This window comes from Dendrobium catenatum, unplaced genomic scaffold (assembly GCF_001605985.2).
Source record: "Dendrobium catenatum unplaced genomic scaffold, ASM160598v2 fragScaff_scaffold_1061, whole genome shotgun sequence".
Taxonomy (NCBI): Eukaryota; Viridiplantae; Streptophyta; class Magnoliopsida; order Asparagales; family Orchidaceae; genus Dendrobium; species Dendrobium catenatum.
In genome coordinates, this window is record NW_021319523.1 from 2,341,743 (window position 1) to 2,356,158 (window position 14,416).

General features: G+C 37.0%; 1 protein-coding gene across 1 annotated transcript; it reads left to right on the forward strand.

The window, feature by feature from the left end:
• The first annotated feature begins 6,945 nt into the window (after positions 1-6,945).
• On the forward strand, positions 6,946-7,646 carry LOC110094858 (pEARLI1-like lipid transfer protein 1). The gene has a single exon (XM_028698286.1). The coding sequence runs from the start codon at positions 7,019-7,021 to the stop codon at positions 7,421-7,423; it is 405 nt and encodes a 134-aa protein (XP_028554119.1). The 5' UTR covers positions 6,946-7,018; the 3' UTR covers positions 7,424-7,646.
• Positions 7,647-14,416: the final 6,770 nt, after the last annotated feature.

Genomic DNA, 14,416 nt, shown 5'->3' on the forward strand with positions numbered 1-14,416 from the left:
GGAACAGTGGAGGTGGGAGTTTTAAACGGAAAGTTTTGTTCGTAAAATACCACATGACGGGAGATGTAGATGCGATTTCTGGAAATGTTGTAGCATCGGTATCCTTTGTGGAAGGGAGAATAGCCCAATAAGACGCATTCCGCTGATCTTGGGGAGAGTTTGTCCGGTGAATACGGTTTGAGCCACGGAAAACAGAGACAGCCGAAGGTCCGAAGATGATTGTAAGTGGGCGGCTTGCCGTGAAGGACCTGCGAGGGAATCTGGTTATGTATGGCGGTGGAGGGAAGGTGGTTTACCAGGTAGTGTGCCGTAGAGACAGCATCAGCCCAAAATTTGTGCGGAACGCCAGAGTCATGGAGTAGTGCTCGTGTTAATTCCAAGAGGTGGCGATGCTTGCGTTCGGCAACGCCATTTTGTTCTGGCGTATGAGGACAGGATAGCTGCTGTAGGATGCCGTTCTCATGAAGAAAATGTTTGAATAGATTACCGGTGAACTCCCCACCTCCGTCCGAGCGTAGAATCTTTGGTGTCTGATTGAATGTATTTTTAAGTAAGACACAAAAAGATTTAAATTTAGTTAGAGCTTCTTGCTTGGAATGCATTAAATAGAGCCAAGAGTATCTTGTGTGATCGTCAATGAAAATAATGTAATAACGGTATCCTTCAGCTGATGGCAGGGGAGCTGGACCCCAGACATCGGTGTGAATCAACTCAAAGGGATGAGAAGTCATTCGCTCAATTTTATTAAAAACTAGTTTATGGCTTTTAGCCAGGTTACAAGATACGCAAGAAAAAGAATGAGGTACAGTAGGAATTTCAGAAAACTGTTTGGCTAGAGTAGTAATGACTTGAGGGCTAGGATGCCCAAGCCGCGTATGCCACAGGCGGGCTGTCGGAGTGGAAGCTGTAAGGGCTGTGTGTTGAGTAGCCGGTGAGAGATGAAGTTGATAAAGACCGTTAAGCAGACGACCATGTAGAAGCGGGCGGTTGTCCTGGATATCCTTAATAACAAAACCGTTAGCATCAAAAGAAATCGAAATAGAGTTATCTTTAGTGAGTTTTGATACCGAGAGGAGGTTGTGCGTTAAGGCCGGGACATGAAACAGATTTCGTAGGAAGAGCTTACGAGAGGTGTCCGGGAGCGGTAGGAGGCCTTGCCCGGTGTTCTGGATCGGCAGGGTGGATCCATTTGCTGTGGAGACCGAGTCCGAGCCGGAGTAAGCCGTGGGATAAAACAGATTGTTCGCGTCCGGTGTGAGGTGCGTGGAGGCACCTGAATCTAAGACCCAGTCTTGAGTGGATGCAGAAGATGAATTGGCAAGAAATGCACGAGGTGGACGGGTGTCTGTGGGAGCATATTTGTAGTTTGATCGGTGCCAACAGTTGAGAGCTATGTGACCTGATTTGCCTCATATTTGACAGGTCGGCCGGGTAGAGGTGTTGGCATTGTTGATAGGTGCCGCGGGAGAGGGAGAACTGGTCGAATTCTTGTTCTTGAAGAAGCGACGGGATGGCTTCCCGCGGGCTTGGTTGTTCGAAGGAGCATACAAGGCGGTCGGGGAGGAGTTATGTTGTACTTCGAGCTGCTGTTCTTGCTGAAGATGAATCTCTTCGTTGCAAAGCATCGAGTAAAAAGTGTCCAAATCAATAGGGAGGAGAGAATTTCTTATCGTGGATTTGAACGAGTTGAAGGTTGGCGGTAGTCCGTTCAAGATGTGCAGCATGATGTCTTCCGGTTCAATTTTTGAGCCGGAGGCCGAGATGTTGTCAACGATCGATTTGATTCGCGTTAGATATTGTTCGAGCGTCTGATCTTTCAGAGTTATCCGGTAAAGTTCGTTCTTGAGTTGCATAACTCGCGACCGGCTTGATGGTTGAAGGCGCCGTTCAAGAATACCCCAGGCTTCTGCGGTGGTAGTTGAGGTGATGATGTAGGGAAGAATTGCTTGCGAGATGGTGGAGAAAAGAGCCGCAAGAAGGTTGCTGTCAATGTGCTGCCATCTGGAATATGCGACGGTGGACTGATCGGCTGGTGCAGGAGTTGCGCCTGTAAGATGGCCGGAATATCCATTGGCCGCGAATTGTTGATGGATTTGCGTGCGCCAGATTGGGTAGTTTTCTACCGTGAGATGATGAGGGGCTAAGTTCTTGATATTGGAGACAAGAAACTTCAGGGCTTGAGGGATATGCAGCGAATCGGCGGTGTCCGCTTGGATCGTAGAGGAGGAGGGAGGAGTTGAGTTGGCTGAAGCTTGATCCCCCATTCCTAGCTCTGATACCATGAGAAGAATGCTTCTTGAACAGAGACAGGCGGGCACAGCCGAAAGACAGGGAAGAAAGGAAAAATAGATTTTATTGAATCAATCGTTAATTGATACATGTATAAGTATTTATATACACAGTGAATGTAAAACAGTAAATACACAAGCGTAAATATGTAATATCTGCTAATAAGGAATCCATAGCCTATTTCTGATTTCAAAGATTTTGTATTTTGATATTTTTCCGCTCAAATTTGTATTTTCGGTAACGAAAAACGTGCATAACTTTGTATTGTCAAAATTTTCACTGCGTAACTTTTTTGTATGTTATAGAGATCGTGATTATAAACATTTTGAGTATTTATTTGAGATTTTTTACCATGTGATTTTGAAAATACATCGATTTTTGCTACTCCTAAATTTATTTTGACTTCTAAAAATAGTAGTGTAGTAGAATAAAAGTTTTAAAATGTCGTTTTATACAATCACTGGTAATTTGATAATTTTTTGAAAATGTATATTTTTGCCTAATAGGATTCTTTGTTGTCTACTATTATGTCATTTTGGTATATTCTTTATTAAGTTCAGTTATATTTGTTTCTTACAATGCACTGAAAATGAATATGGATACATGATTAAAATTGCTATTATAGTATTGTGATACTAATGTGTGTGTAAAAGATAAGTAAAGACTAGTTGACCCGTTGGTTGGAGACTGATAAACCTGTACAGGATGGTGGGCCGATGGGTTTTCCTTTAAATATTGTGGTTTGATGTTATCCTTTATTGATTCACGTGATATTAATTGAGAGTTATAAGGAGATGATTAGTGTGCCGACGGGCAAAGAGTGACGACTATGTTACTGAGCCAACTATTTGTTGATACTGATACAATACTGAAAAACACCCTAATAGCTAGGGCTTCTACTTGTTTAGTGTGAATACTGAAATGCATATTTTTGTGGCATTATTCTTATTATTGTACAAATTTATTATTATTGTACGGATTTACTGTTATTGCATTACTGCTCCTGCCAACTAATAGTTACTGTTACTAATATAGACGCTAGCATTATTCAATATTATTGATTCACTATACTGATATTATACATGTGATATACTAAGCATGTGATATAGAATAACTGGATAGCATGTATACATTATGATATAATTTTACTACATTGGTTTGATTTTAATAGTCATTAATGATATTTTGATTTAATATTTTATATAATTTTATACTAATTATTATTATGGATACGACGAATTTTTTTTTTTTTTTTGAGATTTGACACTCGTAGTGATTTACTATTTTATGGGCTTTTATACTATTTACAGATTTTACTATTACTGCTTGTGAGTTTTACTATTTCTGCATTGATTCAATGATCATATGGATGTAACAGCTATGATTTGACTGTTGACATGCATATTGCTCCTTTACTGTACTTTGAGTTTAGTTGTAGGTTTTGGTGAACTGTTGGAATTTTTAATGTCATTATATGTGGTTAAATATTTTTAGGTCAGGGTAGAGGAGCAAGAGTGTGAGGCTGGTCAGGGTTCTTTAGGTTCTGTTTCATTTTATTATAGTTATTATTTTTTTTTGTACTCAGGACATGATAGCTATGTGATGATTGTGTAAATCCTGAGTAGTGCATATGACTTTTGGGAATGAATATAGATGTGTACTTTGATGTTTTAAATTATAGAATATATTATACTATTTATTACTGATAGATGATGTTAGATACCTCGGATTATTGATTATTTAAATGATAAATAAATATATCTTCCAATTTAGATTTTGGGGCATCACATTATGCCCGTGGGAAACGGAATCCCCTAATCAAATAAACCTCACTTGAGCTGATATATCGGGTGGGGGAAACTTCGTTGTTTCGATTAGGTCATGTATTATATTACCCGTCAGGTTGCGTAGGTGAGAGCTACTATTCTCAATGATTAAACGTATGTACGTTCTAATATGCCATTTCATTGACCTACTTGCGAACAGTGCAAAGGCCTACGATCATCTCATCCTTCAGGATGGTGTAGTCGTACCATTTGCATACTGTCCCCGCTGAGCGGTACCCTTACGAAGGTCCACAGGTTCATCTCAACTGTAATAACATAGCACAATTGAGCAACTATAACAAAATTTATGTAGAGATCAATAACAATAACAATAACAAGTCTTTATTCCACCACATGGGGTCGGCTATATTAATCATTTTTTTTCTATTGAGTCCTACTGAGAGTCAAAGTTTCATTTAAATCTAATAAAAAATATCATTTTTAATATTTTCTAATCAAATCTTTTTAAGTCTACCTCTACTATACTTTTCTTTACATAGATCGAATCTAAAACATCTATTCTCTTTACAGAGTCATAGGAAGGCCGGTATTTTATGTGATCATACCATCTAAGATGACTCTCTTTAATCTTATTTGGTAATGGAACTACTCCAACCTTTTCACGTATATATGAGTGTGAATGGAAAATCTTCATATATATTGAGTGCTAAAAATTTGGAGTCTATAGAGTATTTGTTTTGCATCCTAGCATTTACAAAAATGCATCATATACATATAATAATAATAAGACCACAAGAATTTTTACGTGGAAAACAGGGAAAGGGAAAATTTTATGGGGTTTGACCCAGTTGCAAAATCCAATATATAGTAAGTGATAGAGATATCTAGGGGTGTCAATTTCGAGTCACGGGTCAGATTCGGGTCGAACCCGAAACTGACCCGACATTATTTAGGTCAACCCGAACTCGACCCATTTTTACAAATGGATCAATTTTCCAGACCCAAAATGACCCACTTTGGGATCCGGATCAACCCGACTCGACCTTAATGACCCGGTGCCAACAAAAAATTTCTAGTTTTTTTTTGGTCCAATATCTACTTTTTGGGTTAAAACGAGTCAATCTCGGGTAGTCGGGTCAAAAACAGGTTTTTAGATAAAAAATATGTCAATTTCGGGCTAAAAGGTTAACCCGAACTTGACCCAATTTTTGAAACGGGTCAAGTTTTTGAACCCAAGCCCGACCCCGTTTCGGGTTCGGGTCAACCCAAACCCAAAATTTTTGAGTCGGGTTCAATATTGACACCCTTAGAGATATCATCTTTTCTTCACTATAGAAGAAGAGGGAGAGTAGAAAAATCAAGTATCTGTAGAGGAACAATTAGCACCCAACAATAGGATTTGATTTTATCAATAGATATTATAGAAAGTAGATGTCCATAAGTGGACAATTGTACTCAATAGCAATGTTAAATCTTATCAAGATTCTGGATCAGATGGTGGTGATTTTTTTATGTTGACCCTTAGCAGTGATGGTGGTTGTCGGCAATAATAACTTGTGGTCATCGTCAGTGGCGCTGATGGCTGGAAAATGAAAAAGAGTTCTCTCTAATTCTCTTCTCTTCCTCTCCTCTCATGTGAAAAACGGGGCCTATTTATAGATCCTTGGTAGTGACATGCTCCATATGTATGAAGAAGATCTAGAACAAATTCGGAGTGCTCCATCAGATAACCCATATTGAATCTCTTCATCATAGAGCACTCGTCAAGCATTTAAATACATTAATGATGTCATAATTAAGTGATCTTAGGCTCGTTAGATTCGTCTTATTTAGCCGATTGAATTGATTATAAGCAACCATATTTGAAAGTTATTTGGTTATCAAATGAATGCTTTGAAGCTTCCAAATATGCTTTAATTATGCCCTTGATTTAAGCCCATTTATGTTCAAATTGAATCGATTTTGGTGTCGTTGGGTTTGTCTTACCAAAACGTTTTGTTTGACTATAAATTTGCTCATAAGTTTCCAATTTAATTATGCCTCGAGATTTGTGCCTTTATCAAAGTGATTTTTTATGACTAATAAAAACTCATCTCTTATTTATGTATATGTTGGATATTTCGTATAATATTAAGATAATAAACTCACTTATTCTATCATCATAAATATGCCACTCATCATATATATATATATATATATATATCTCTTTTGCCAGATAAGTAATCTTCATTTAACAAAAAATATGTTTTATTAATCAATGAAACGGTAGCCTTCCTCATAATTGTTTCAAAACATTCTTGAACCAATTATTTTCCTTTTCGCACTACACGACCAGATGCCTGACAAATGTTCCGAATACTAATATTTAAAACCTCTCTCCTATGGATGGAATTCATATCCGGCCTTCATATCCCTCCAAATAATAATTTTTTTTCTCTCTCCCTCTTGCTCTCAAGTTGGCCAATCCAGCACATAGCTCACATGCACTCTTCTTCTTCTTATTATTGTGGAGTCTTTGAAGACCAATAAAAATACCCCACTTCATTCCAAAAATATACCGTACTTGATACAGAGCGATACCGCTCGGTAGGTACTGAACTCGATATCACTCGATACCGAACACTTAACCCGACAAGAGAACCATCCAATACCCACACAGAATAAAAGCTCCTTCCCTCCCTTCATATTTTCATCCAACAACTCTTCTCTTTCTCATCCTATAAGTATCTTTTTTTTTTGGGACATTTAGGCCATTTAAGGAAAACTCACACACACAACGCATACACAAAAACTCGAACTCAAGACCGAAGCATAAGCTCACAACCAACAGGCCAAGGTGATCTGTGTTCCTATAAGTATCCTCATACATCTCCCAACGCACAAGTACATCCACCTTATCCCTTCCCATCTCCTTATCTTATCATAGCCTAGCCTAGCTAGCCATGGCACTCAAATCTGCCCTCTTTCTCTTAGCCACTTTGCTTGTATTCGTCACAGTTAACGCCAGCCATGGCAACTGCCCAACACCATTGCCACCTCCCCCACCTTGCCCACCTGGTTCTGTCCCTAGCCCCCCATCAGGCGGTGGAAAGTGCCCCATTGATACCCTGAAGCTAGGCGTTTGCGCTAACGTGTTGGATGGGCTCATCAACATTGGCCTCGGCAAGCCACCGAAGAAGCCCTGCTGTAGCCTACTGAAAGGACTCGTAGACCTTGAAGCTGCAGTGTGCCTTTGCACTGCTCTTAGAGCAAATATCCTCGGAATTCACCTCTCTCTACCTATTGATCTTAGCCTTCTCATCAACTTCTGTGGCAAGAGAGTTCCTAAGGGGTTTCAGTGCCCTTGATCAGTTCCAATCTGCTTGCTTTCTTGCGATGCTGATGGATTATTGTTGTTTCTTTTCCATCTTATTTAGGGTTTAGGGTTCGTGGCTTTGTGTTGATTGATATTGGTGTGTATTTGTGCTGTTATTGCTTGCTTGGAATAGTGTCCAGTTGTTCTTTAGCAGTTCTCTTTCTTTTTATATGTGATTTGGAGCTAATGAGATTAATTGTTCAAGTACTTAGTCACTTTCTTGTTATTTTATCATGGTCTTGGCTACAGGTTTCTGTGGGGAGAAGAGTTAAATGTAAATTCCTTCAGATGAGAAAAGAACACTGAAAGGCCAAGAACAAAGATGTAAATCTGTTGAGAAGATCATTTAGTAATTGTTTAAATAAAAATTAAGTATTGATAATTGGAAATACAATAAGAATTTTTTATTTGATAATTTATTAGGATATGCAAAGATTTAAAATAAGTAAATTTTAAGGTAAATCAAAGTTTTCTGAATTATTTTAAAATTTTACTAAAAAATATGATATTTGAAACATTCTTTGTTTTAGATTTCACCATCCTTAAATTTCTTCTAATAAGAGATGGAAGAGAACAACAACAATATCATCAAGCCTTTATCATATTATGTGGGGTCAATTGCATGAATCCTTTTTCTCCATTTGTGTCATGTTAAGAGTTTAAGTTACCATTTAAATCTAATAAAGAAAGATAATTTCTAGTATTTTTTAATCAAGTATTTTTAGGTCTACCTCTACCTTTCTTAATAAAAGTCAAATCTAAAACATATACTTTTCTAACCGGTTCATCGGAAGGCCGCCATTTTATGTGACCAAACCATTTAAGGCGACTCTTTCTAATCTTATATTTCACTGGAGCTACTCCAACCTTTTCACTTATATGCTCATTTCATGTCCTATTTCTAAAAATAAAGTCACTCATCCACTTGAGCATCCTCATCTCTACAACACTTAATTTAATATTTTGCTTCTCTTTTAATAGCCAGCATTATGCACCATAAAGCATTGCAGATCTAACCACCATCTTATGGAATTTGCTCTTAAGTTTGAGTGAGACTTTTTTATCACACAACAAGCCCCATGCATTCCTCCACTTCTCCGATCCATCAAACCTCTCAATAAATGTATAGCGTCCATGGTAGAATTATCCAGCATGAATCCAATTTGATTTTGAGAAACATTAGTATCACGTCGCAATCTATACTTAATAACTCTCTCCTATAGTTTTAAAGTTGAATAACTTGAGAACACTTTGTTTGCAAGATTTCAGCCTTTAAGTCAAGATTGAGAACATGCAGAAGAACGGAAGTTGAAATGGTTGAATATAAGGTGGTAAGATTTTGATCCATCAGCTGTTATGTATTATAAATTGGGTTGAGAATTGGCTATTCCATAACATAAATAGAATACTTAATTAGATGGAAACTGAGAAGCAGCATTGGTTATATATAATGCAGTGTACCTAAATAGTTTGAGAATTTGTGATAAGCTCCAAATGTAGTTGCTGTTGGAGAGGAGATTATTAGGAATTTCAGTGATTGAGAAATAGAAATTCTTGAAGATTCCCCATCCGCTGGTATGTGTGGAAGTAGAATGCGACATGACCAACTGAGAGGAGAGAATAGTTATGCCTTGTCTTGCTCTGATACTCCGAACAGTTGCACAGTTCTGTTTTTTTTTTTTTTCTGTTTAATACAACACGACTCACAAATGCAGTACTGTACTAGAAAGAAAGCATACTAGCTAGATAAGAAGATTAAGTACGGAGATTTAATATATTAGAGAATCATAAATGAAATACATTAAGCAAACCATCGGGTAGCAATAATGAATTGGAATATATATGTGCCCCAGTACCAGTGGTTTTGGATTTTCTTTGCTTTGCCCTCTTGAATCCTTGATCGTTCCGCCTTCGCCTCGGCGAATGGCAGCTAGTCAAATGAGGTTGATTGAACCTGAATTTTTTAACGGAAAATCTAATTCTAGATCTTTTCTTGATGCCCTCTCGGGGGCTTCGTATTCGATGCCGTTTGCAGACCTTAAAACATCTACTTTTAGAGGGGTTGCATTCTCTTTAGATTTCGGAGGAAGAGGTGTTATCTCTTGCTGTCCCTTGTTTGTTTTTTCTTTAGTCAGAAATTTCTGTAATGGTAAGCCATCTTTGGATACGATTAGGAAATTCTTTTTTAACCTAAAATTGTTCGGTGAGTTTTCCCATCTCGTTGGATCCCTAGCATGTCTTGATAAAATTGAATAGTGATATGGATTCTTGCAAAGTTTTTTCTCACCATTCATACTTTTTTAGTAACCGATTCATGAAATTGACTAAGTGGTGGTCATTTTTTAATATTATTGAGGAATCCCCCATTGTTCATGTTTGATTATCTTTCTCGAACTTTTGCCCGCATTTATTCGCACCCATATCCTCCACGGGATTGGTTTTCTTTTTGGTCGTTCCATTTGTATTGATACTGCCACCGCACTGGGCTCTCGTCCGTTGGTTGCTAGTGTTGGTGGACCTCGACATTACAAAATGGTATCATGATAGTGCTTGGATTGGTCCTGCAAAATTTGATTATATTCAAAGTATTTTGATGGATGATTTTCCATTCTTTAGTAAGCTTTATAAATCTTTAGGCCATTCTAAAAAAGAATGTGTTAGTCATCATCCCATGCACTTAGTTAAGGAACGTGTTAGTATATCACTACAAGAAAAATGTTAATTTTTGAGGGAATTTTTGGAAGAAATAAATATGTTAAAAATTCTAGTTTATTTCCGACAAAATGTTTCCAACAAATTTTCTTGCAGTTTTAAAATTTTCCAGTGAAATAATTATTATAAATATTTAAAACTTATTTGTTTTATTAAACTATATCAGTTAAATTGAATATTGTTAAACTTAAATTATTAAAAAGCTTTAATAATTATTATTGTATTAATTTAAGTAATTAAAATAAATTAATTAGATAATCTAATAGATATTATTAAATAGATTAAATAATTTGAACATATCATGTATTAAAATTAACTATTAAAAATATAATGTTTCTTTAGCTGTTGGTAAAAAAAAATGGTGACAATCTTGACATTATGGCTGCATATCATATGTTGAATAATGTCGCTCTTACTTCCAATTGCTTAGCTAATTATCATGCTTCTTATCCTATTTTTAGTTCCTATGTGGTCGCTAGTGGTGATGTTGTGCTGTCTAAATAGGGGTCTCATCACATTGCCATTTTTTTTGATGTTACTAATGGTATATATGTCCACATTACTATGCCTTTAATTGTGCATTCTAATGTGAATCATCTTGACCATTTTGGCTGGTTAATCCCTACAATATGTCAGTTATTAGAGATTATGGGGAGGCTATTGAGGATTTTAGTATTGATTCTCATGAAGATTATGACATAAATGTGGTGTAAGTTGATAATGATGCTTTGCAAAAGTTGTTGGCAAGAAAAATAGGAAAATAAAAATAAAAAGGTGGTGCAAGATTTTAAGCTTTCTGAAGGTAGACCTAGAAGATCTAAAACTCATTATAAATTCTGCTGCTAATAGTGGTTTGTGTTCTACAGCTGTTTGGCTGCGATTGCTTTGCCAGGCGAGGTGTTAGTTGAGGTAATTGGTGGGTTGCTGCTAGTTGATTCTCAGGTTGGCTATTTAGGACGTTCTTCTTGGGGCTCGACTATGGTGTTCTGTTTGGGGTTTGGATGTGGTCCTTTGGGCTGGGGTTTGGTTGCTTGGCTTTGGGTTTTCTGCTAGCTATTTTGTTTGGGTTATGCCTGTTTCTTTTGGGGTTGGCTCTGCTTGTTTATTTTCTTTTATTCAAACTAATAATTTTTTGTTGAAGTTGTTTTATCTTCCAGATGCTCATGCAGAACCTTATGTTTATTTTAGTTGTGTTGCTGCTCTTCTTATGGGAGTCTCTGGTCAGTGGCGGAGCCAGAAATTTTTTTAGTGGGGGCCCAAAATTTTATTTTAAAATATTTCCTTAAAATTTTTTCATGCATGATTGGAATAGGCATTGACAGTTTTAAAATTATTTTAAAAAAAATTTGTCCATTTTGCATTCACCAAGCTCAATTAAAGCAGAGACAAAATTTTGCCTTAAGAAAGTGTATAAGCTGGCATTAAAATCATAGAAAAATCAATCTGCTTGTAATTCCTGTTGATTTGGTGGTGTATTCATGAATCAAGCAAATAAAATTTATGAATACTACGCTGAAAACAAAGAACTGACTGCAGAGGCAAACAAAAATAAATTGAAAAATGATAGAACTTAGAAACAAGTTGATGCTTTCCCAACCTAATAATCATAGCAAATGTCAGCCTAATGATCATATCAAATGTCAAAAAAGATTTCACATTTTCATCTATGACTGGAAAATCAAAGCAGATTTCATCTATGACTAGAATAGCTTTATGCGACGTTACTGGAAAAGCTTTGTGGCTTGTGCGTCGGTGCAGTAAATATAGGATAAATATAAAGCGGACAATGAAAGAAGAAACCTCTGTAAATAGGATCGCGTGGAGTGGAGCACAGTCGCGCCAGTAGAAGCGGTCGCGAGAGTAGAGAGGTAAGAGCGGCGACTAGAATAGGATTTTTTTTTTCCTTAACCTCAGGCGACTTTTAAGTTTCGGAGGGGGGGGGGGGGGGGGGGGGCGTGCCCCCCGCCGCCCGTGGTGGTGAGCTAATTGGGCTTGGGGGTTTCGAGGGTGTAGGTGATGTACGGAGCGGTACCGAGGGATACTGACCGGTACCTAAAAACACCTGGAGGTACCGAGCAGTACCAAAATTCCATCCAGAACTTCTGAGAAGGAACAAAGCGGAAAAAAACATACATAACAGTTCTCTCAACATAAAAAATACCCTAACGACAAACCCTAGAACTAGAAAAACTAATAGAACTTGCAATGCATTCCGAAAATAACAGAAGGGGTGGAAATATACCACAATGGTAAGGTATGTAAGGATAAGAAGGTTTATTAAAAAGTAGAAGCTACAATTAAATGCAGAGAAGAAGGTGATTGCTCCAAATGGAAAGGTGATTACATAGAATAATTCCCTACCAACTTATATTAATTCCTATCTAGCTCACATCAATTAATCAGCGAGCGAAGCTGGAGTTCTGCAAGTTCTGAAACTTTTTTGTGCAAATAGTTATGTAGGCTTTCTCGATGGCTCTTCTGCCCTGCCGAAAATAACTTAGTCCCAATTATAACCTCTGGAAGGCAAACAACTTTGCGCTAAAAGCAAGCGGATATTTTCCCAAAGCAAAGGCTACACATAATCACATCGCCGACCACTCTCATAACCCTCCAAAACCCGAACTCGTCCTTCCCTCCTTTTGCCAGCTAAATCCTACTTTCATCACCACCGATCTCACATGGCTTTCTTTCAACATACATTGTCATGAATTATTATAGAAAGAAAGTTAGAAGCAAAACATTATCGTTTAAATTTAATGAATATTTTTACAATAATCTCTTACGAGTATATGCATGAAAATGTTGGAGTAGCTCCAGTGTCGTCAAATAAGATTAGAGAGAGTTCTTAGATGGTACATAAAATGTCGACCTTCCGATGACCCGATTAAGAGAGTAGATGTATTAGATTTGACCTATGTTAAGAAAGTCAGAGGTAGATCTAAAAAGACTTGATTACAAAATATTAAAAATGATATTTTTTTAATTAAATTTAAATGAGAATTTGACTCTTAATTAAATATGATGGAGAAAGATGATTTATATATATAACGTAGTGGAATAAAAGCTTAATATTGTTGTTATTTTAATCACAATTATTTTAAGACAAATATAATCTAAAATTAATCAATTAAATTTTCTCCAATATTTATTGTAAAATCAATTTGATGATAATAAAAATTATCATAATCAAATAAATATAAATTTTTTTTCATTATTATTTTATTATAATATATATCATCTTAATTAACTATCTTTCTCTTTTTTTACCAATTTGATAAAACAACCAAAGTTCTTTCAATAAAGCCATATTTTTTTTTCATATTTATGTATAAAATATAAATGAAAGAGCTGAATAAGGCTTGTGGTAAAAAAATTCCAACCATCTCAGCATTTCTCTCTCTATGAGCATATAATCACAAGTGAATAGTTCATAGTTTTTTTTAAATGCTCTAGCAAAAGGATATAAATCATATTTTCATAATAAAGTAAAACAGATGAAGAAACTGATCTCATAGGCTCTCCCTTCTATATAAACTCCACATCTCTTTTACCTAAGCTCATTCCTCTCCAAGCTACTTACTCATCATAAGCTAGCTAGCAAGCTAATAAGCATCATTTATCAATCTATGGCATCATTGAAGAAAACAGCCATGGCTGCCATCTTCCTCTCCTTCTTCGCCATGGCTAGTTCTTACAAGACTTACTCAGCTACCTGTCCATTTACTCCTCCGCCGCCACCATCGACTCCATCAACCCCACCGAGCCCGCCGGGTTGCGGCAATATTCCCCCGGCGGCTCGAAGAAGATGCCCACGCGATGCACTCAAGCTTGGCATATGTGCCAATGTGTTGGGCCTCATCAACCTCAGACTTGGCAATCCAGCTATAACGCCATGTTGCACTCTCATTCAGGGTCTTGCCAACTTGGAGGCAGCAATCTGTCTCTGCACCGCACTTAAGGCTAATATTCTTGGAATCAACCTTAATCTCCCTATCAATCTAAGCCTTCTCCTCAATTACTGTGGAAGGAACGTTCCCTCTGGGTTTCAGTGTGCTTAGTTTAATTACTTTAATTTTCTACGTACGTAAGTGTTGCATGTGCATGCATTCATGACTTCATAAGTGATAGTCTGCTCCCTTTGAAATGACAGCGGGGAATTCTCTCTTTCAGCAGAAAAAAAAAAAAGTTTGCTCTCTTATTGTCTAGCATTCATGTCAGTGTTCGTTGAATTCAAGCGTGATCAGAGATGTTTTTGATTGTTAAGGAGTTCGAA